Consider the following 24,172-nt stretch of genomic DNA (forward strand, 5'->3'; position numbering starts at 1 on the left):
AGACAGGTGCTTTCAGGTCTTTGCTATGAGGCTCCATCAGCTGCTAGCTTGGCCAGGAAATGCCCTCAGCCTGGGTTTCAAGAGTCAGCATGGAACTGCGGTGAGAGGCCCTGGGCCCCTGCTGGCAAGTCCTGGGCTCGTGGGGAACCACAAGCATGAGGGTGTTTGCGCGCGCGCTAGCGCTGGCAGACAAGGCTGACAGCAGCTGCTGCAGGGGCCCCACAACTTACCAAGCGCTCTGCACACACCCCTCACGGAACGCTCACAAGCTTCCCGAGGAATTATTAGCCCCAACTTACAGACAAGGAAGCTGAGGCAATGACCCGAACGATCACTTTGTCAAATTTCCCCAACGAATTAGTGAACCAAGGACTTACTATAAACTTTAATCGTTTCAAAGCAGTGGCAAGAAAGGGTGGAAGCTGCGTCTCGGGAACGCTGTGGACGGCGGGCTCCACAGGCACCTCAAGTCACATATACACTGACCGCGGAGAAGAAGGGGAGGGAGGGATCAAAGCAAACCCAAATGCTGAAAATGGGGGAAGTGACATGAAGCAGGACTCAGGAGAAACAGCACCCAAGGTGAATGCTGGACACTGAATCCTGGAAAAACACAGGCAGCGTCCTCAAAATGGGGAGAGAATGGAACAGAGTAGGAAAGATTTGGAAAGAATCTGTACACAACTGAAAAAAACGCCCATAAGAAAGGTCAACATTTTTGATGGCCCCTGGGTCTGCACCAACCACGGAAGGGAAGGGTCAGGGTCAGGCTGCAGCCACTGTGACCCCCCAGGCTGCGATCTCAGCCAGCCCACTAGGGGGTCTGTGGAAAACGCTCACAATGGAAGGTTAACCAGACCAGCGGGAGGCTGCGGCTGGCAAAGCAGCAGCTCCCACCGTCCCCAGCCTGGGAGTGACAGGCTCCCCTGGGCAGGAGAAGCTGAGCATGGCAGGCCTCCACGCCTCCAAAGGAGAAAGTCCTCGAGTTAGAACCAGAGTTAGAATCAGGTAAGACAGGTTCGGCTCAGCATGGCTGGAGGTGAAGGAGCAGGGCATTCATTCAGGAGATGGAGCTTGGGAAGGTCACTGCCAAGCACCTCGACAGCACCTGCAGGGAGCTCTAGCCCAGTGTGGGAAGGAGGACCCGTCCCGCAGAGACGGGCTGGGTGCCAGGCTGCCTGCTGCTGCAGGGGGCTTCTAAGCTGGGAAGCCTCTAGTGGGCAGCCACTGGACACCCAGGCCAAGGACCCAGAAAACTCTAGACCCACTCTAAAAGCTGAGGGGCGGGGGAAAATTGCACTATCAGGGGTCTTCTTGTCCTGGCTGGTGTGGCTCAGTGGATTGAGTTCCAGCCTGTGAACCAAAGGGCTGCTGATTCAATTCCCAGTCGGGGCACAGGCCTGGGTTGCGGACCAGGTCCCCAACTGGGGGCGTGTGAGAGGCAACCACACACTAACGTTTCTCTCCCTTTCTCCCTTCCTTTCCCTCTCTCTCAAAATGAATTAAAAAAAAAAGGTAGGGGCAGGGCAGGTTTTGTCAACACTGTGACATGAACATGATGGTCCCACCACAAGGCTGGAGGCTGCCAGATGCCCTGGGCCGGGAGCTGGTGCACACACAGCCCAGACCAACACGCTCAAGTCCCACGGACACAGAAGAGCAGCTCTGCCTGGTTACCCAAGTGCCCCACTACCCCTTGCCCCATAAATCCCCCAGATCCTCTTCTGGGCTGGGCCCTTAGTATCCAGTCCCCAGCCCTGCAGCTAAGCCACTGCTGCCTGTCTGGCTGGGTTTTCAAACACTTGTGAAAACCAGCATCCCTCCTCCTCTCCAGGGATGCCGACTGCTGTCCTATTTGACCCAAGCTCAAGCCATGGTTCTCAGCCATTATCAACAAGCAATGCTGTTTTCCTTCCGCCAGCTAAGGCACTTAGCTGGAGGTGGAAGGTTATGCTGGCCCAAGCAGCGCCAGCGGCAGCGTCTGGGTGCATCGGGCTGGCCAGGGGGCCTACAGCCCCGGACTCTGTGCTCCGTCCTCAGACTCAGAGCAGTGCACTCCTCTCAGGTCAGGTCGCCCCGAACAGGCAGTATCCCATTGGAAGGGGACTTATCTGGCTTCCAGGGTCGTTGGTGGGAAAGTTGGGGAGGACCCAGGTGCACACAGGGCAGATTCAGGGAGGCTGTCCTGAAGCACGTGGGTGGGCAGAAGGCAGGACACAGACCCTGGCTCTGCAGCCATCAAAGCAGTGCAGACAGGCGGCTTCTGCTGTAGGCAAAGCTAGACTCCTGGACTGGGCTTCTACAGGAGCCAAAGCCAAAACCACCTGTCTGCCCCCACCCAGCTCCCGCCCACAGCACAACACAGACACACGCCACGCGCAGTACAGGTTGGTGTTATGTGGGGGCTGAGTCTACATGTTAATGTGTCTGCTCACAGCCGTGGATGGACACGGGGGTTAGTGGTGGTTTAAGTGGCCACGCGGCAACAGCCGACCCCGCAGGGTATCGGCAGGTTGGTGAGTCCTGTTTAGTGGGGAGGGCGCTTGCCCTCTCAGGCAGGGTACCTGCATCGGCCTAGTTATCAGGCTGGATGTGGATCTGCCGCTGAGTCAGCACTTGGGAAAGCTCCCTCTGCAGCTGCTGAAACTTGGGGTTGTCGGGGATAACATCAACAGATCTACAGAGAGTGTTCAGAGATGAATGCAGCAGGAGAGAGGGGCAACAGGGGTGCAGGAGCACACAGGCAGGGCCGCTGAGGGGACCCCAAGGACACACACGGCAGAAGAAAGGGAAAGTCACCGAGGCCGCCGCCGCTCTGGAGGTCACAGTGTGGAGCTCTCCGGGCTCACCACCACCAGCCCGCAGGCTCTCTGCATCCCTGGTGTGGACGGGGCGGTGGGGAGCCATGAAACCCATCAGGGGCCAGACCAAGTTCCCCGAAGACGGGATGAAAAATAGGAGAAGATGAGGGTCCACAGAGGAATCCTTGCTACTTCAAAACTGTGTCGGTCGGAGACTAAACATCTGTCTGCTGGACCAATTCACAAGCCAGGGCAGCTGCCAGAGCTGCTTCCCCCCTCTACTTCTGGCCCCAAAAGAGAGACTTGTGCCTGGAACAGGGATTGGAGGGCTGGGAGCCAAGGAGGAACGGGAGCCCTTGGACACATGTGGCGTACTGGGCCGCAGACTAGATTCCCCCTCATCCTGCCTCCCTGACTATCAGGGCCACCGAGAGGAGCAGCTCATGATGGCCGCATAGCGCAGGGTGGCAGAACATGCGTGAGGTCCCAGCCTCTGCTCCGAGGCCTCTCCTGCCCCCCGCAGGGCTCCGGCCTCCTGCTCTGCCACCATGGACCTCAGAGAGTCCATCAGCCTTCACTCAGCTGACAACGGACAGTGCAGAACTGAGGGCCCGGGGTGGGCAGCTCAGGACCCTGGCCACAGTGAACAGAGCTCTGGCAGAGGACATCAGAATGGCTGGGGACCCACTCTGGAAAGCAGCAGGGTAAAGCTGTGGACACTCTGTGGGACACCTGGCTGCCCAGAAACCCAGCCAGCTAGAGGAGGCCAGGCCGCCTGGCGGGCTGCGCTCTCGCGTATCTTAGGGTCTGGTTGGAGGACCCCCTCAGAGACAAAGGGGCAGGGCAGGTTCCTTAGACGAGACTGACTCCTAGGGTCCAAGAGGAGGCCAACTCCAGGGACAAGGGCATTGATGGCTGTCAGGGGAACGTTCCCCATATGACACAAGTGGAGGTAGGAACCAGCATCTATTGAGAGCGCAGACCATGTACAAGGTGCTTCAACTTTCAAAATCTGCATAACAATCCTATAAGGTGGGTAACTTAGCTCATCTATAAACAAGGGTAAACTGAGGTGAAAGGCCACAGAGCTATTAAGCGGCAGACCTAGGATTCAAACCCGTATCCTTTTGATTTCCAAAGAGTGTACTTTTGAGTACGTTACCTCAGCCCATTGACGATGTCCTTTGTTTTCCCAAAGTAGATCTCATTCAGCGTACTTCTGATTTTGTTTTCCATGTCCTGGGGAGGGAGGGAGGGAGGGAGGGAGGTCACACGTGCGGGCAAACAGCCGGAGTCCTGGGGTCCGCACCCTCCCACCAGCTCCCCCTGCAGTCCCCGCGGCCGCCACTGGGGGGAGGCGCACGCCTGCACTGCAGCCTGCTGAGAGAGCCCCAGCCGCCAGCTTCCTCGCCCACAAGCACAAAGGAAGCCAGTACCCGAGTACTGGTGGCACTGGCTTTTCCCGGAGCTGGTCTACACCACGTCACCACCCCTCAGCCTTCCACCCATTCTGTGAACAGCCCTATGAAAGCGGGGAGCAGCCCTCTTCTCCTGAGCAGCATGGTGAAGGGAAAGCAGCAGCAACTCAAGGTCCTCCAGAGCCCACTCCAGTCCAGGGGCCTGTTCCTTGTCCCCCGCTTCCTGGGGGAACAGGACTCAGGGCTTCCCGAGCAGACTCTGGGAGCACTGTTTAACAGTGGAGGGGATTCCCAAGAGCGGTGCCCTGCTTGCACCCAGATCCAAAGGCTCAGAAAAATGAGGCCAGGGCAAAACATGAGAAATGTACCCCTGGCTGCTAGGGAACTGGAAGAGAGACGCAAGGGAGGCGGCCAGCAAAAAGAAAACAGGCTTTCGGGGCAAATGCCAGACGCCGTGGAAGCAACCACAGCCGGGGGTGCTGGGGAGGATCGGAGCCCAGGAGGCCCACTCACCTCTACCAGGCGTCCGATGTTGGCTATGTGTGGCGAGCTGTCGCTCACAGTCTCATCTTTCTCCATCTGCAACAGACAAAGACAGTCCTCCACATTAGAGAGCTGGGCCCTCCCTGAGAATGACCACCTCAGACGACAGCGAAGAGCTTGTCGTTCCTGCTGGCAACTCCAGGGCCAGCTGCAGGTGGTGCAAGGCCACCTCCCAGTGGGAGAACCCAAGCACAAGAGAACATCCCAGCCAGCAGAAGCCCAAAGGCCCCACTTCCAGGGACAGTCTTGTGCTGCAGCCCTTGGTGGACAAGACACCCATCAAGCCCACAGCGGGGAGGGCTAAGGTGACACCCTAGCCGGCCACTGGCTGTTCCAGGGCCCCCCGGAGGAGATGCACTCAGTCCATCTTCATTCCACTGCTCCAGGGCAGGTGCAGGCGCAGCACAGGCTTCCTGTCCCCAGGCTGTGGTGGCAGCTACGGGGAGAGGGACCCGCAACTCTGGGCGACAGGAGACTCCTAGGCTCGGAGAGCTGCAGAGGCCTGCCCGGCGTCACAGAGGCAGTGAGGGCAGAGCCTGGGGCAGCCCCTGCTTACTTAAGAGCCTGCATTCTTCCTGTTCTGTGAAGCTGAGTGATGTGGGGAATCTTAGCAAGAGAACCTCAACCCAGATTCCTAGGGTATATCCTGCGGACACCACGGAGAGGGGTTGGGGGGAGGTGGGACCCAGCAAGCCGACGCTCAGGCAGTCAGCTGTGCTGTATTACAGGAGTGGAGGCAGGAAGGGAAAAAGGAATCGAGGGTTCTGACATGAGCACTAACGAATTCTGGATTTCTTCCCACCTTCTTCCTACGGTTAAGGCTTACTTCCCTCACAAGGTTATCAGCTCCTTAGAGAGGTATACTGGTTTCGTACCCCACAAGTATGCAGACTGGCAAGCACATAAATGCTTACGGTTACTGAATTGAAAATAAGATGTAGCTACCACTACCACTGTTTCTGAAATAAAACGTGGAAGCTAAATGGGTAATCAAGAAACAGGATGAAAACATAAGAACTATCAGGAAGGTTAGAGCTCAAAATGAATTCAGACTAGTAAAAAAGGCAAAGAAAAAGGCAGCAGAGAGGCTGTCTATCTTCAGACCCAGAAGCAGGCAGATGCACATGCATGTGTGCACGTGTGTGTGTATGTGTGGTGTGGTGTGGTGTGGTGTATGCTCAGAGGCCTCTGCTACTTCTCATCCACTTATCCTTTTCTTCCAGGGTCAAATCTGCTTCTGTGATACCGCGACCCTTGAAACCTTGCGGTGCACTTTAGAGGTGCCAGAACACCAGAGGGGGCAGAGGCTGACCCCGCTTTCATAACAGAATGAAGATGACTAGTTTGACACTGATCGAGACAATTGTTGATGTGACTGTTAAAAATCATCTGCTGGCACATTTTAAAATCAGGCATCTCTAGGAGGCAACACGGGCTCGCTGTGAACAAGCTCCATCCCAGAACCTCTGATTCCTACTTCGACGGGGATGCCGGGCTGGAAGAAGAGAGAACAACTCTAGGGGGATTGCGGCGTTCTGGCACATTCCCATTGCACACCCTGAGGCCGGGGCTGAGTGCAGGGCCACAAGCTGGCCCTCAGGCGAGCCTCTGCTAATGGGGTCGATGCCATGTCCCCAGGATGGCCTCTGCGGCATCCTGCAGGATTCTCTACCTGGCCTGGGCTAACCTGCATGCGCAGGATTTAAAGGAAGGCAGAGCTGAAAGGGTTCATCAATGTCCCACCAACGGCATCAGGGGTCAAGATGGTCAGAAGGGTCACTGTGGAACCCAGAAACACAGGCCGGCTTCCGAACACAGCAGCCACCACGCACGGAGGGCTTCCCAGGTGGCAGTCACCTTATTGTTTAGTCCTCACAAAACCTATTTTAAACCCAAGGATATTGAGGCTTAAAGATGTCAAGATCTGCCCAGATCCAGCAGTGTCAGACTCCACGGACTTCGCTCTGCCTGCCTCAGCATGCTGATCACATGTACCTGGGCAAATGCAAACCAGATACTTCGGCTCAAACATTAATCTCGCCAACTATAAAATGGGGGTAAGACTTGTGAAGAGATTCATGGTTTTTAGATTATTTCAAGCCTGACAAGTCACTGATGCGGCTGCTACAACAGCATTTCTGCAACTTTAGGTGCATCAATGAAACTATTACTGATGCCCAGATCAGCAGCTGCTGCTGCGAGACTCCACGGCTTGCTTAGGAGGGCCATGGTCCCCTCTGTCTGTCCTGGCCCAGCGACCTCTGCAGGGCTGGGTTCAGCTTGGGACATTGGGGTTTCAGAAAACCATGTACAAGTTGGGAGCTCACCTGCTTAATAGGTTTGAACACTGTGACCCCAAGAAATGAGAGAACACTAGGGATACTTCAGGCTGGGAGGGGACCCAGGAGATCCTAGCAGTGGGCAGGGGCGCAGATCCAAACCACGTCACTGTCAAGGACAGCGAGGGAACATCACGGGACAACAGAGCTATTTGTAACAGCCATCTGTTCATAAAGCATCGAGTCCCAGGTCACGGAGGTGTCTGAGGAGAAACGGGGTGCCACCTGCTAAACGTGCTACAGGAGGGGTGGGGAGAGTGACAGTCTATAACCTAGGACCCCACAAGGCTTTTCTCAAGTTAGAAGACTAATGTTCGCAGAATAAAGGCGTCTGGTTCCTGCAAGACTACCTTGGTGAGGACTGGTCAAATGGAAAGAGGACGGAAGTGCTAGACCTGGCAGCTTCCCCGCCTGACACCAGGCACTGAACTGTCCCAGGCACTCTTTGGCCAGTGATCCTGGGGAATTTCAATCCTCCGACATGCCAAAGGTCCCCACGAAACAGGAGAAGTGAGTGCTGATAAACTTGGAAGTGACAGCTACTCCCACCATGTCAGGTCTAACACATAACCCACCCTGGGCAAAGCCTGTGTACTGGACCATTCTCTGCCCTTAGCAAAGCCCTGTGCCAACAAAACCGGAGTGTGTACATGCTGAATGGAGGTCAGGAGCACACTCCAGAGGAGGGATAGAACTCTTGTCTACCCACTTATAAAAGAGATTTCTGGACGCCGACACTGTGGGTCTGTGTGTCCCCTCCCCCCACAGGGACCTGGTCCCCAGCCCAGACTGAGAGCTGCTCAAAGAGCTGCTCTTCTGGGCAGGGAGGCGCATGGGGGTGGCGACCCAAATGAATTCTGTCCCATCGCAAATCAGGGTCTCCCTCCCTCCCAAGCTCCAGGCAGAGGGCAGATTCCTGGCAACCCCAGGGAAATGATGAAACTCTGCATTCACCGAGGGTCTTATTTCAAACGAGCAGCAAGAGTGCACAGTGAGGACCATCAGGATAAGTAAAGTCACATGACCGACCCAAGCTCTTGGAGAGGAAAGGCTGAAACCACTGGACACTCAAAGGTACAAGTCAGTAGAATGGGGAGGAGAGGAGGGGAGGGGCAAAGGGAATTGGAACCCAAAGCAAAAGCCCAGCAGGGACCATGGATGGAAGGAAGGTGGGCTGGGGGGTGGGGAGTGGGGCAGAAGCCTTGGCACACAGACATGTTTCCACAGCCCCTTGCTCACAGCCCTGCCGACTGCCTCCACATCTGGTCAGGGTCAGCTTTTCAAAAAGAGAACTATTTTTGCAACGCTAATGTTATTACATCCTTATGCAAGTGGCTGCCAGAAGAAAACATTTTTATGTGCTGTGGCCGCACAGATGTTCCACAAGGTGATTCCAATGGAGTCTGAAGTCAGAGGCCAGCACGCTTGTCCCCATCAGGCACCCCTCCTCTCCGTGGCTTGGATGTGGGAGGACATGGGCAAGTGTTTGGAGAGCAGGCTGTTTTCTTCAAAAGGGGCAGTTGGCATCGCCCACAGACGCACGGCCTCTTTCAGTGAGTACAACAACCTGCAGGGCGGGGCCCTGAAGGAAGCCAGCCCCAGCTCCATGGCTCCTCATCTGGAGGCCCGAGAGTCGAGGGCCTTGGCCTGTCCAGGCCTCCATCACCTTGCCTCTGCCTCATGCTACATGAGCAAGTACACACTCGATGCCCAGAACGGCGCCTGGCAGAATGGCAGCTTCATTCCCAGGACTTTCTGGTCCTGGCTCTTGGGCATAAGCCAGATGTGTCTTCCTGGTTACTGAGCTGTGCCCGGTAAGAGCTGGGCTGCAGGCCAGGACTGAACATGTTGTCAAGCCAGAAGACAGCTGTCAAGACAACCTCTCAAGGAAGGTTCAGTCTGCCTAGTTTCAGACAATTTTAATTGAGCCCCAAACTGTATATAATCTAGAAGAGGGAAAAGTCTCTGCTTGTAAGATATGTGGTAGCAGCAGTAGTAGCTATTATTTATTGGCCATAAATCATGTGTCAAAATGGTCTTGTATTTCTATTCTATAACAGTCTTTCCAAACGAAAATGTTGAGTTTTGGAGAAGGGACAGGGTCTATCTGGGTCACATGACTGGGTCTGCACCAAGGTCTAGGTGATTTTGAAACCTGTTTCTGCCATGAGACTGCTCTGCTTAACTTTATCCACGTTCTTTCCCAGAAAAGTCAAGACAAACCACAATCTAGCACTCGGAAATTCCAAGCAGTGTCCACCCTTGTATCGTCTGCCCCCTAACCCCCACCCCACCCTGGGATCTCTGGTTCCTTTCTCCCGTCAACCTGCACAGTGGGATGGTCAGTCGCAGGGAGACAGGCTCATGCCAGCTTTCCTTCTCAACCAGGCGCTGGTCACTCCATCCAAGGCCACCCCACCCTAGAAGCCACGCTGTGGAAGCGCCCCCACTGCTGACCCTGTGTACCGCCCAGCACAGGAGCGCAGGGCAGCAGCTGCAGCCAGGCCTCCCCCAGGGAGACAGCACTGGCCCCTCTGTTCCCCTCACAGCCGCCACCAGCCTCTGCTCCTGGTAAAGTAAAACACAGCGCCTTGACTAAGTGCCAAGTGCAAGTCAGAGGGCTTCCCTGTGTGACACTTGGGCAGGTGCCTTTGCTGGAGTTGCACCGCTTGAAGATACATCATGGTGCCTACTGCTGAGCGGGAGAGCTTAGCTTGCAAACGTCCGGCCTAACCACCCCACTCAGCAAAACATTCCACCCTCGTTTCTACGTACTTAAAATATGAAAAAATATCGAACGAACATCTGCAGGCCCTGTCCCCGATTGGAAACCTTGCATCTTGCAGAGATTTATAGTTGTCACTCTTTCTCATGTCTCTAGCTGTCAAAGTGACCTCTTAGTGCAACTTCCTTTCAACAGGTTGGTACTTGTCATGAAACAAGCCTTCCCAGGGGGACCCCGGTGGCAGCCTGCCAGAGGGCACCTTCCGCTCTCCTGGCCTGGAAGGATGGTACGACCGGCTGTGATGAGCTTCCCCGAGGACTGCCGCTCACCTTTCCTACCACAGCTGCCAAAACACTATTTATCTGCTTCTCTTTCCAGCTGACACCCCGGGGAGCATCTTTTATTGGAGGTGGGGGAAGAAACGCCAAAGTGGAGGAGACAGGTGAGGGCGCTGAGGGAGCGCGGCCTGGGTGCACCTGGTCTGCGCTGCTGGGGGTGGCACGACCAGGTGCGAAATGGGGCCCAAGTAGCTGTCACTGTTAAGTTTACCAACATTGTAAAGAAAGTCACGAAAGCAGCTCTCTCTGTCGCTCACTTGCACTCCCATAAACCACCTCACTGAGAGAGGGGGGGGCTGGAGGCTGGCCTGGAATGCCTGGGCGAGGGCGGGGCCCTGAAGAGCCTCCACCAAGCCTAACAATGGCCCTCATCGAGATGGGGCAAGGGGACAGGAAAGCCAGGGAGCACAGGGGGCTGTGACGCGCCGTGCTGCTGCACGGTGGCCTCCGTCTTAGGGTGGTGGTGTCTCTTCTGCCGCAACAGTGGGGCGCGTGAGTGCATGGCTGCAATGAGGAAACTGCAAGCAGGGCTCAATGGAGAAACTCAGGTGAGAAAGATGTATTGGACCCCCATCGCCACCTCCTGGGGAGCACCCCGAGGCTCACTCTACCCCAGAATGTCTCCTGGCTTGTCCCTCCTTCCCAACTCCTCCTGCCTTTGCCCTTTGCTCTCTCCCGCTTGGAGGGTGATATGACCTCCTTCACTGGACACAGGCTTGTCCCCTCCAGCCCTGCGGCTGCCCTCCGGCAGGCCCTGGCCATCTCTCCTGGGCGACTCTGCCAGCCAGCTTCCGTGTCAGCAGGCAGAGCCATCTTTTGAAGACAGATTTGATCAGACCACTCTGCTACCTAAAACCCTTTAAAGCCCTTCCCTCTACCTCTGGTGGTGACTGCGTCTCACTCTGCTCAACTTACTCCCCACAGGAGGACCCAGAGAAGGAGGCACTCACAGGGTGACAGTGCTGAGCACACTCCCAGGGAGTCTGAGCCCTCCGTAGGAGGCCATAGCTCCGGCCCCGCTCTCGGCGCCTGCCTCTGGGGCCCCTGTTCCACTAGAGCTGCCCACGCTGGCTGCTGGACAGGCTGCCAGCAGAAGGCCACGGGCGCCCACAGGGCAGTACACTGTCTACATCGAGCTGACGGCTCAGTGCACTTCTGTGCGAATGTGTACCGAGCAATCAGCCGGATGCCAAGTACAGTGGACACATGGAAAAGCAAAAAATACAGGCCTATTTTTTTTCCTAGGCAGACAAATCTGGATTCAAATCCTGACTGCCTCCTTCTAGATAAGTCACCATAGGAAAATTGTTAAACACTGTGAGCCTGTTTCCTCACCCGTGACCTGGGATTAACCCTTTCTTGCTTACGGTCTCATCAAAGGAGACAGCCTGCACAACCGCGCACTCTTTACCGCTGATTTGCTTGACTTTCCTGGAACCCCTTCGTCTCCCACCCAAGGCAACCACAGCCCTCTCTCCAAGGCTCATCTGGGACACTTGGCTCAGCCCACGGCCCACATTTCCCGTTTGCTCAGAAGCTGCGCATCATTAACTTAGACTCGTCTCCCTCATTGCTTCCCTGCCCCTCCTTTTACAGTTACTTACTTTGGAAACCTGCCCCAGCTTTAATGCACCTCAGATGAGTTAATGTGAGCGGCCGTTAGGATGATGACAGAAGCATGAATTTCCTCATTAAAGCCCGAGAGCACAGGCAATGCAAACAAGGCCCGCGGCCCCGGCCCGGCGTGCTGAGGACAGCCACTCATCAGGCCCGTGTTTGGCTTGGCAGGAGGTACAGCTCGCAGCAAGCTGGAACCAGACCCTGGCCGTGGCTGACAGCTCTGATTTAAACTATTAGGAAGACTGAGGATTAAATATTTGTCCAGGTCACTGTAAACCGGGTGGAATTCTAAACAGTTCAGAGCGGTAAGTGAGGCAGGAAACAGTCTCCGGATACAAATTTAGGATTTTTCCACCATCACCCAGGTGGCAGGGTGGAGGCGGCAGGCTGTGGTAGAGCTGGCTGCCTGGGGGTTCGATGCCACTCCCCGGGCAACGGTTCCTGGAAGCAAGGGCCCGTTTCCATGCAAAAGGAAGGGCTCTGCCCCAGGGAGCACTAGCCATGGTTCTGGGATGGCATGGGAACAGCCCTGCCTGGAAGCCAGAGCAGGGGACCCCCAGAGTCCTGGTGGCTTCAGGCCCCTGTGGCGCAGCAGGGGTAGGGGAGGTTTTGCATGGGGGCTCAAATAAGCGTCCCAGTCATGCTGGCTGACAACACATTTGCCTGCACTACAACTTTTCAAATGCATGAAGATTCTTTTGTGACTAAAATACAAATTCACTTGAGTTTCTACACGTATGCTTTCTGGCATATACATTTTCTACCAATGGCTATTAAAAGTATAATTATTATCTTATTGAAATAAACCTTTGATGTTAAAAGGAATCCTCATAAAGATAATAACCACTATAATGGGGAACGGGAATAGGAGGCCAAGTGTCGCTTGTCTATGCTCTCTCTGCTCTTTACACAAAGCAGCCACCACACTGGCACAAGGCCTTCACCCTTAAGGGGCCTAAATATGGGCCCTTAAACAACAGTCTTAAACCTGCCTAGATGCTTAAGGTAGCACCTGAAGTAGAAGTTAAGACAAGTCTGCTCGGGGAGGCAGCACCTTCCAGTCCAACCTCCCAGCACAACTCAAGACACACTTCCTACAGGGGAAGCAACCAGGAACAGAGGGTGAAACTTTCAATCCCACCCCTGAGTTACAGGGAGTGGAGAAGGGCTACAGGTCGAATCGATCACCAATGGTTGATGGGTTAATCAATTTTGTCTATGTAACAAAGCCTCTATAAAAACCCACAAAGGATAGGGTTTGGAGAGTTTCCAGGATGGGGAGCCAGGTGGCTTCCAAGTGTCACCAAACTCCATGAGGATAGAGGCTCTTTCGCTCAGGACCTCGCCTTCCGTATTTCTTTCTGTGGCTATTAATTCATATCCTTTGTAATAAACCAGGAATCTAGTGAGTAAACGGGTTTCCTGAGTTCTGTGAGCCTCCCTAGAAAATTATGGAATCCAAGGCAGGCGTGGTGGGAACCTCTGACTCACAGCTGGTCGGTGCGAGCACAGGGACAACCTGAACTTGCAACCACTGTCTGAAGGTGTGGGGGGAGGGGCAGTCTTGTAGAACCGAGCCCTTAGCCTATGGGATCTGATGCTGCCTCACGGAGTGTCAGAATTAAGTGGATCTGCTGGTGTCTGAACAAGTGCATGTTGGTGGTATGGGGGCCGTGTCCCTCCCCATGATGGTAATGGGTACAGAATCCAAAAGAGTAGCACTTGTCAAAATTTAATGTGCGCATAAATGACCTGGAGAATTTTGTTCAATTTAGATCCCAATTTGGTAAGTTTGGGTAGGGCCCGAAACCTCTGCACTTCTGACAAGCTCGGGAGATGCTGACTCAGGCCCTGGGTGAGGCTGTGAATAGAGGGCACAGATGCCCTGGAGGTGCAGGCCAGAGGACTCTGAGAGCGACCTGCCCAACAACCTCTGATGACTTGCCCAACGTCCTGCTGCTGACCCGCCGACGGGGCTACTTAGGGCCTCAGAGAGGGGAATGGAGCAAAGCATCGTGTCTCACAGGACAGAAGGGGCCTGCGGGGCCAGCCTGGGGAGAACCTGATGAGGGTGAGGAGAAAGAAGCCATGGCCAAGCCTGTGGTCCCTGATCCTACTAACGCACAAAGTCAGCTGGGAGTCGGCAGCAGTCATCAACAGCTCAAAGGGCATTTACTTGAAAATAAACAAACAGCAGTGGACTTACAGCTAGCTAACTTAAAGAAAAGTACCCTAAGGAAAAATGCTTATCTCCCTCTAAGAAAATCTCTGGTGGCCATGCCGGAGGGCTCTGAGCTTGGCCTAGAGCTACTATAATGCACAAAGTCATCACGGTTAGCGTGCAAGTGACAAAAGCCAGAAGGCACAGCTAACACCTGGTTGACTGAAGCCAAGCTTCAACATAACTGACAGGAGCACAGTGAATAAAAAAGCAGAATGTGAGGATAACTGCAAAATATCCTTTGAAAAAAGACTGACTGCATAAGAACAGAATGGGAAGTCCCTGGACCCCCAGTGGTTCATGGGACAGAGATGGGATGGGGTGCCACCGGGTGGCCATTCAGTCGACTGCACACTCATACTCATGAGGTGCCAGCCTGAGCCATTCCGGGCACATTTCGGAGGACAGGCTCTACTGCGGCTGCTGTTTTTTATAGAGGCTGGCGTAAAAGGAATGGGCTGTCTCCCAAAGCAGCGAACGCCCTACCCAGGTGTCCTGTCAGGCTGGGAGTGATCTCTGAACGCTTCCAATGTCTAGATCCTGTGACTCAGGTAGCCTTTTGACTGTTTTTGATTCCTTTATGAGGTGAATGCGTGTTCTGAGCTGTGAAAAGTCCCTGCTTGAGCCTACACTGGAAGATACCGGTAAACGTCATTCAACTCCATCCTTGCAGCATTGCGGGGACTGTGGCGGGGAGCGGGGGGCACGCGGGCAGAGCTGAGCAGAGAGCAAGCTTGCCACTGTGCTTGTTGGTTACTGGTCCCTTATAGGCACCCACATGCGGAGGCCCATACACTGACTTAGATGCTTAAAGCAGGCACTTCTTCTGAATCCCTTTTAAGCTTTTATTTTGGCCTTTTCTCTCCTTTGGGGGGGACCTTGGCTACTGTCCCCCAACAGCCTGTTGCCAACTATCTGGGTTGAGCCTCTGGCTCTGCTGTCACTGTCCATACTGCCCATCCCGCCTACATAATATGCCCATCAGTTCTCTCTGCAGAAGGCACCTTCCCACCAGAGTCCAATGGCTGCTGCCTGCCCACATCCATCCTTCCTGCACTTGGAACAGCAGCCAGGTTTTACTCTAGGAAATCAACACCCCTTTTCCATCTACTATACCATGGGCAGTCACATGACCCAAGTCTGGCCAGACTATTTCCTCCCCCATAGCCTCAGGAAACATTCTGTGATGAACCAGCAACCCAAATCTGGGCCAGTGAAACATTTCTGGGGGATAGTAGACGTATTCTGAAAGAAACACTCTTTCCCCCAGGACTGCCAGAAGCCACCACGTGGAGATACCAGTTCCCAGCAGCATCATCTGCGGTCTAGACCCAGCCACACTCAACGAAGCCTGAGTTTCTTGGCCATGTGAGCTGACTCATTTCCATTTTTTGCTTATGTCACTGTTTTACTTCTGTCATTTGCAACCAAGAGTCCTAATACATAATCTAAATCACAACTGATAAATTAGATGATCCTAAAATGTTATCGACAGTATGTCCTAAACATCTAGGAGCATTTTGATGCAAACGTCCCATGACTGAGTCTCAGGAACCACTGACAGGCCTGTGGGGAGATCATGTCAGGCACAGACGTTGGCCCAGGACCGTCCTCACACAGTCAGCTCTGAGGCTAGCACCAGTGGACACTGGCAACTCTACCTGTCTGGTAAGGCTGCCTCCGAGGTTCATGGTGCCGGAGCCGGATTTGTTGGTTTGGAGCCACAGCATCACCGTGGAGGTCAGCTTGTAATGGGCAGTGCGACCACTGGATTTCTCCTGGGGGAATGAGACAGGGATCAGAACCTTGCGCACAACCCCAAGCTAAGGAGAGCTGGAGGGGGCCCCCCAAGTTCAGGGTCCTCTTAACATGCCCTTTCCTAAGACATTACCATACTACGTTTCTTATAAAATCTAAAATGGCTTTTAAAGGGACTGAATCTGCAATCGTGAGTACTCAGTTCTGGGATCCTTATCATCAGTGACTGCTGCCACCTTGACTCATCTTTATCCAAATAGCTTCTGGGCATTTTAGGAATTAACGGGTTTAGGTATCATAGCACCTCTCTTCAAGAAGCACCTGCTAGAGAACAGGGGCTGCACAGCTCAGCGGGGCATCTGCACCGGGGCCCTGGGCCAGCAGCCGCGAGGGAGCCGTACCTGCACTTCGACCACGTGGATGGAATCCCAGCAGCCTTTGATCTTCTTTGATCCGTCTCCAGCCTTCTTTATGAGGATCACTCCCGCGAAGCCATGATCCAGATCCCAGAGGTAGACAGATGAGACGCCGCCTTCAAAATACCTACAGGAAACAGGTCCATGTACTCATTAGATGCTAAGCCCATCAAATTACAGACCATCAGCTCAGGTCCCAGGGGCTGTCATTCGGCAAAGGGTCACCTAAGTGCCTGTCTGGAACCGTCCCTACAACGGTTCCAGGGTTGGTTCTTGCATGTGTCCTGAAAATCCATTGGTCAGGGATGGGGGTACAACATCCTTTCTGTGGGGGTCACAGAAAGAACACGGCTTAGGAGTCCTCACGCTGGATCTGAGTCTGAGCTCTGCCATGTACTCTAGGCACTGTGGTCTTTGGGAAATTTATCCAGCTTCTCCGGGCTTCAGATTCCTCCCAGATAAAGGACGCGGCAAAGTGTGTGACACAACAGACACGAAGTGGGGTCACTGCTGCGAGCCTCATGACTGGCTGGTGTTCCTGTTCTGTGATGGCTACGTTACAGGGGCGATAAGGAGAAAAAAGTACAGCAACAAGCGCTTCCCAGCCCAGAACACTCCGGAGCCCGGGCACGCCCAGGCTTCTGTGGTTTTCCAGAGCAACTCGCTGCAACCCCCAAGCCAGGGACGAAGGGTTAAGCTTGGAATGGAGCGTCTTTCTCAGGCCTGAGCCAAATGGAAAAATTCCTAATGAAGATCAAATGCTCGAGGGAAAGAAAAGGACAGAAGAGAAAAGGGAATCAGGCTACCCTCCCAACCAAACCCAAGGGACCCAAGTCGACAGCCATGACGGGGTCAGGCTAACGTGAGTCTAGGCCGAGGAGCTCACAGGGCAGAGCTCCTCAGTGGACGTGCAGCACCTCACACTCCACTGATGGCCAATTAAACCTGGAAGAATCTCATCTGGGGCTAGCATGCTCCTTACCAGAAAGTCTGTGGGCTCTCTGACCCCAACTAACCCCTGCTCAGCAGTGCAGCAGGCACACTCTGGGACCCGCCCGGAGTGTGACCTTGGACGGGAGGAGCGAGCAGGCAGCTCGGCTGCAGTGAGCGTGGGCCCTGCGCAGACAGGCCTGTGTCTTGGCCCCAGCCCCTCCAGTTACCCACTCCATTCCTGCACTTATCTACCCAACGGCCATTTATTAAGGGCTCCCAGGCACCACCGCCTGTGTGAAGCGGGCTTTAGGACTGCTGAGACGAAACCGATACAGGAAAGGAGAGGCCCGGTCAAGGATTATTAGCAATTTTAATAACAAAAACAAGAACTAAGAGTAAACACATCAGTGAATTATAGCTGAGTAAAGTTATTATATAATACACATGGTAAAATGTTACTATTTAGAAAATGTGGATGAAGAAATATGAGAATTCTTCGTACTTTTTTGTGTGAAGGTCAGTACATGCTAGACAGCAGTGTGTGACAAGCAGACCAAAGAAGTGGCCCCTCCTCAGGAACGGGAGCCCGCAGCATGTGGGGTGCAGGGCTCTACCTGCTGCTGGCCTGCTGGGCGCCCAAGGGTCCTCGCCCAGGTTGCCACCCTCGCCCCTCCCCACCAGGATTCCTCAGGCCGACTGGGACCCGCCCACTGCTGCTGCCACCACCACATCCTGTCCTCACTGCTCCATCCCAGCACCATCCACTGTGATTAAGCTGTCAAGTGCAATTCACAACCCTGCCCCTCCCCAGCCAGTCACCCGGAGGCAGGTGAGGGCAGGCCTGCCAGGGCTCCACAGGAGATGCCAGTCCCAGGAAATTGTCGGTCAACAATGGGCGGGAGGTGGTTCAGTGTGGTACTGCAAGGGGAACAGACAGACACACCTGTGGGGGCCCAGAGCTCAGTGTCATCCCACGTGACCTCCAGGAAATCAGCCAAAGCTTGGCACATGGAAACCCCTCTCAGGAAGGTTCTTTCTCTTGTTTCAAATCTCTTCAACACTGCCCCTCTCCCCCACATCCCCTCCCTGGCGTGGAGTGAGCAGGTAAGTGTTCTCCTCCAGGACCAGCTCTGCAGGGAGCTGCACAGACAGGCCAACCTGGAGTGCTCCCGGGATGCGTGGAGCCCCCGAGCGCTCAGGTGAGCTCGCAGCAGGAGCTCCAAGAGCCCTTCTGGCTTCTTGTTCTGAATTTAGGTGGCTCCCCCCGCTCAAGAGTTCACTGGAGGCACCCCAACACTAATGAGGGAGGAGAGAAGCAGCCCGCACCAGACCTAGGAACCGGTCCTGTTGGTGACAGATGGCTGGGTTCTCCCACCTGGTTTTCCCTTTCAGTCTGCTGGTAGGGAGAGCAGCCCCACATCAAAAGGGAAAGAAACAGCAACTAGAAAAAACTGGCTCTTCCTGTGCTGGCAAAAAGGACGGGCCGAAAATTCCTTTTTTCCGTTGGCCATCCTGGAATGAGGGCTGGAAGCCCAGTGGGCATTTTCATCCTGCCACCCCCACCCCACTCCCATGGCTTACAGCCCCAATCCTCTGTCCCTCCCCAAACAAGAGTGGTGCTATTCTCATCCAAGGCTCGCCGCCCTGTGTGCTGGAATATTGGGGAAATCGGGTCAGGCTGTCCTGGAAAGGAAGCAGGAGAGATTATGGTGGCTTGACAGCTCTTGTCGACACCACCCAGTAATGTTCAAAAGTGCCAGGTGGCCTACAGTTGATCCCCTCTCGGTCCCATCCCTTAGATTTGTTTTCTTTCAGAAAAATAAAACAGCGGCATGAATGTTTTATAAGGTAGAACTGGCCACTTCCAGTCCAGTGCCCTTCCCGTGGCCCGGCTCCCACACTAGGCAGCTTCCTCTTAGCTCGCTCAGCTTCCCTGTGGGCCACACTGGCTGGGCCCAATGTTTCCAAATGCTGGATACAAAGGAGGTAAAAATGCAACCTCAATCCTGACCCCCATGTGGGTTACTAGTCCCCTAAATTTAAAAAAATGTATTGCAAGAACACTATAAAAGAAGAAAATTTAAAAATTAGCCCATAGTACCATATATCAACTTATCCCATAAACCTGATTTTTCCAAATCCCCTTCCAGTCTTTGTCCAGATGCGTAATTTTTTACGTCGCTATAAGTTCAGCAATAGTGCTACGCTGAGTTCGGCTTTTCTCCCTTGGCACGGAACCATCAGCGCTTTTCCACGGAGCCACATGGTCTCCGTTATTGTTTTTAATACCTGGGATGATATTCCATTGGGTAGTATCCTAATTTACAGTCAACTTGACTTTTAATAAAGAAATGATGGCAGCAGAGTCCGAGGTGACATGTGGCTCCCACTGTCACTGCTCCCTCTTCCTACTGGGCGTTCCCTCTCGAGGCGAGGCGGACGTGCCGAAACCCGGCCTCCGAGGTATGGCCCCAACACCACACCAACTCAAGAACAAACTTGCATTCCACCCACCAAAAGGGATCTCGAGGGACTTGAGCAGCTGCAGGTCTCAACCCGTGGTTCCAGGACAAAGAGAGCAGAGGGCTGAGTGATGGGGAAGGGCCGTTTCAGAATCACTAGGAAGACGTGCCTCCGGGACAAGTGCCGCCAGGACCGCCATGTGCAGTCAGTGACACGGCAGCTGCGGGGCACACGGAGAGCCCCCGTTACATGGTTTATGGCTTTGCTCTGTGCATGAAGCATTAATTAAAGAGGGACCTCAACAAGTTTTTGAAAATTTATTCTTACCTACTGTACTTTGATCATAATGACATGAAACAGGAAAAAAAATAATTTTTATGGGGTTCGCATTTATGAGTTTTTACATAAAGGCTTTTGTGGGTATTTTAAGAATGTGCTAAAATGTTGTCTGAAACCACATAAAGTCATCTGAGGAGTTGCCCGCCAGAACTAACAGCACACACATGGAAGCACTTTAACAGGCCTTTGTATATTTAATGAGTCAAATAGTATTAATATTGTTTAAATGCTAACATGCTATTTCAATAAGGTGGCTCTCCTATCGCCAGCAACTCGCTCTCGGGCCTCGCACGTCAATGCGAATGAACGATCTAATGTGGCCCAGCGATGAGAGCAGGCTATGGAGAAATTAACGGGGCCCTGCCCTGGGCTCCGCCCCTGCACCATGATTTCAAAACCCCAGCTCTCCAGGAGGGAGGGAGGCCGACAGGCTCAGCTGACTTGAGCTCAAGAGGGAAAGCCATCTTCCTGCAGCAAGGTCTCTAGTCAAGAAAGTACAGGCTTTCCTTAGACCTGAAATCCACACACACAGTGAAGAGGGGGAGTGACCTGTTAGCCAGACAACACAGGGACAGTTGTCAAGGACACTGTGGAGAAGCCACCCTGCAGCGGTGAGGGGCCTGAAAGCTCCAGGCACATCAGGAGTTGGGGGGATGACAGATCAACCCAAGAAGAAATGGAGTAAACCTGTTGGGGTCCAGCAGAGAGAGAACTTCAACTGAGTGACAAGGTTCTATACACAGTCTTGATGGCTTTCAAGACTTTCCCAGTAAATGTTAACATTTCCCAAGGCAAAGAGAACTGCAGGGAATTGGAGAGCTGGGACTAAGGAGATGGGGAGACTCTGGGTTAGTTCCATAAGTCCTGCCATTTCAAAAACAATATATCAACTACAACAGGCAGATACAGGTTTCATAAACTCCCAACAGATCAGGTCGCCAGGGGACCCCTCTGTGCTGGATGAGCCAGAGCAAAAGGCAAGACCCTCAGGAAGGGCTGACGATTTATCAGCAGAGCCAATTACAACTAAACACCTGGTTGAGTTTAGTCTCTGTTGCCAATTAGATTCCTGAATTTGGACCAACTGAAAGACTCATGTGTCAGTAATTCTCAGAGTTCTATGTCGTTTCTCCTTGAAAATCCCTCTTCCACTTCAATAATGTCGTAGTCCCATGTACACATTCTATGACCATAACTCTTCAACCACAGGACTTTGGGGGTGGGGAGCAAGAAAAAAGGGAAGAACATAATACTTCACACTCAAAATGACCTACTTCACAAAAGAAGAAAGAAAAGAAAATACTCCGGCTCCCAAAGCTTTATGGAGTGTTGGAAGCTGAGGAATGCGAGACCTAGGATGGAAACTTGTTTCGGGAATCTGAGCTGTAGCTATGCATTAGCCAATTCCCAGTCCCGGCCAACCCTGGGCTGCAAATGGAACAGGAAAGATGGGCTGGAATAGACTTTGAAGTTGCCTTCAGTCCTTCTTTTCAAATTGCCTCCTGGGAGAACAGCCAGATTTGTGCTTCTAATGGAGGTCCCCAAAAGATGAGTCACAGGCCATAGTCCTCCACAAAGGAACCAAAGCCAGGATGGACCTGCTGAGAGAGGGACTTCCTTGGCTTCACTCAGACGCAGTCTTTGAACCACCAATGGACCAAGCTGCCTTCACAGGACTGGGGCTGGAGGCTAGGACCTTCAGCGATACAATGACCCCTGCAATGTGAGGTCACAGGCAGTTGCCTCCACACTCAGACAAGTCAGGGAGCCCTGTAAGGGAAGCCCCCCCAGATGATGGGGGGGGGGGGGCTTTCTCCTGCAATCAATTCAGTAAAGCAAGCCAAGAGGAAGGCAAGGAATACTTGATTGGTACCAATGCATCAGGGCCTGCAGAAGGTAGAATCAGCACCACAGCACAGATTCCTAAGTTTAGTCAAGTTGGATCGAAACCCTGCTTGCATGCCTCTAGTGACAAGGAACTCGCTACTTTTCCAAGGCAACCATTTCCCTTTTGAACAATTCAAATAGTTTCCACTGGACCTGAGTGAAAACTTCTACCGATTGCCTTCAGGAACCACACAAAACATGAACTCAATGCCCTTTACTCATGTAATCCTTTTAAATATCTAAAGATGGCTTAAATAAATCCCAAGATTTCTTTTTTCTGACCTTCCTGTACTTATATTATTCTCAGAAGACAAGATTCTAAGTCCCCATACCATGATTAGCCTCCTTGTTAATTGTATGAGAACAGAAATCAATGCCCCGACAGTGCGTGAACCAATGTAGAGACCAACACAGCTCTCAATGTAGCGGTACCCGTCCATCAAGGAACCCAAGACCTAATAATTAGCTTTATTGGCAATCACACCTCAGTCACTGATACACACTGAGCTTGCCCTTGTCTCAAATGAAATATTTTTTCTTGTGTGTTGTCATGAAATTGTCTCCCACATCCTACACTTTTAAGGACTGGGTATACAGGACCCAAGTATATAATTTTCCACTCAAATCTGTTTTATTCAATCCGCACAGACAATGGCCTTCACCATTGCAACATTATCTTCTGCATGGACCACCTCTCTGAACCTCAGAATTCCAAAACTTTCTAGAAAGAGTACTGTAGAGGCTGGAGTGAGGCTTCTGTGGGCAACTGGTCGTCAACTTGGAAGAATGGCTCTTGTCTGAACATTTCTTCCATGTTAAGGGACAGTATAAAGATAGGAAATGACAGCCTCAATTCTGGCTGGAGCTGAAGGGACTTGCTAGGCTGAATGAGCGAGAGATAGAGGGGCTACATGAGGTGGGTTTGGCCAAAGTGCCAGAGGAAGAGTTCAGATGAAAATTTAAACGTCAGTGCAATAAGAACAAGTGGACTCCCTCTAGTCTCCAGTGTCAAGCTAGGAACACTGACCCTTACAGGGTCCATGGCCGCCAAGATACCACGAGATTCTTACTTCCCTATCTCTTTGTACTCTGTCACGTATGCAGTCTGTTCTGCTTCTAAGATCTGACTTAACAGTAGTAACAAGACCTATGATAAATGGTCATGAGGGACACTCTTTACTGTAACAGGCACTTGGTCGTGACAATAACAAGGAAGTCATATGGGCACTCCCAAGCTTGATGACTGATTTTTTGGCAAAGACAGGGAGATTAAAGCCCAAAGGCAGAGCCAATCCACCAGCAGCAGAGGCTCTGCCAAGACAATACCTTTTTGTTTCCTCCCTGCCTAAAAAAGAAAATAAAACCCCCAACTACTAGCACTAGTTTGTTTTTCTGATCATCCTTAACATCGTTATAACATAAAAGGCACCTGGTACCCACAGATGGGAATAATTCAATTCCACTCCAGGAAAGGAGAAAAATCTCCAATTTGCTTGGAGAGGCATCTAAAACCTGGCTTCCTTCCTTGCAGGGTAAACCAGCATTCCTTCGTTCGATGCCTCCAAACCGGCCACTGTCAAGAAGCTAAGCGTGTCTTCTGTCCAAAAGGAGGATGTGGGTACTGCCTGATGGGTACAGCTCCTGGAAAGCCCACAGTGACAAAAGACAGGCTGACAGCCATAACTATGAGGGGCTGGGACACGTGGGTTCTTCCCGCACCTCACAGTTGCACTGGAAAGAGCACAGGAAATAGTGGCTGGGATATCCCGGCCACAGAGCCAGCAGGCATGCTACCCTGGTGGCTGTTCATTTTCAAAAGGGTCTTCCTCTCTAGGCTGAGAAGAGCAGATCTCCTCCCTTCTTCTCCTAACCTGGCACGTTCTAAACTGCCCAAGAAGCAAGGCTGTGCTTGCTTTGTGAACACAGTCCCGTCCTCACTGGCCCAGGGGGCTGGAGCCGGCTCTGCACAAAACGGAGAAGGGTCAACACTAGGCTCTGGGCTGGGCACGTCCAGCTCTTCCACTGAAAGCCTGTCACCCTTGTTTGTGTATTGAGACCAGCTGTTTTCACCACAATCTATGAACTGTGTCCTCAAGTCTGCCTATGGACACAGGACAGGAATTCTGCACAAACCCTTCCAGGACACACAGGTGCATCAATCCCTGAGCACACATACCAATGGGCTTAGGCATGTGCGACTTCAATGCCAGTAGCACTTAGAAGCCCACATCTGGACCACGGCTGCAGTACTTTATGGCCTCTCTTTACAAGGCCCCTTTTTCCCCTCAAACCCAGAGAGAAATAATGAAGGCCTCTCTGGACAATATGGTGCCACTGCAGCGGCCACCAACCTGGCTCTGGGATCTGACCA

At 52.9% G+C, this 24,172-nt stretch overlaps 1 protein-coding gene across 1 annotated transcript in view; it reads right to left on the reverse strand.

The window, feature by feature from the left end:
- Positions 1-24,172, reverse strand: part of CAPZB (capping actin protein of muscle Z-line subunit beta) — a 120,743-nt gene that overhangs the window by 716 nt on the left and 95,855 nt on the right. Inside the window, exons 5-8 of the mRNA XM_090268704.1 lie at positions 16,165-16,306; positions 15,667-15,783; positions 4,733-4,798; positions 3,964-4,040 (exon numbers count right to left, since the gene is read on the reverse strand). Coding sequence (XP_090124830.1) covers positions 3,964-4,040; positions 4,733-4,798; positions 15,667-15,783; positions 16,165-16,306 — 402 coding nt within the window. The remainder of the gene's footprint in view (positions 1-3,963; positions 4,041-4,732; positions 4,799-15,666; positions 15,784-16,164; positions 16,307-24,172) is intronic.

The sequence above is a fragment of the Furipterus horrens genome, unplaced genomic scaffold (assembly GCF_987537825.1).
Source record: "Furipterus horrens unplaced genomic scaffold, mFurHor1.1.pri manual_scaffold_3, whole genome shotgun sequence".
Lineage (NCBI taxonomy): Eukaryota > Metazoa > Chordata > Mammalia > Chiroptera > Furipteridae > Furipterus > Furipterus horrens.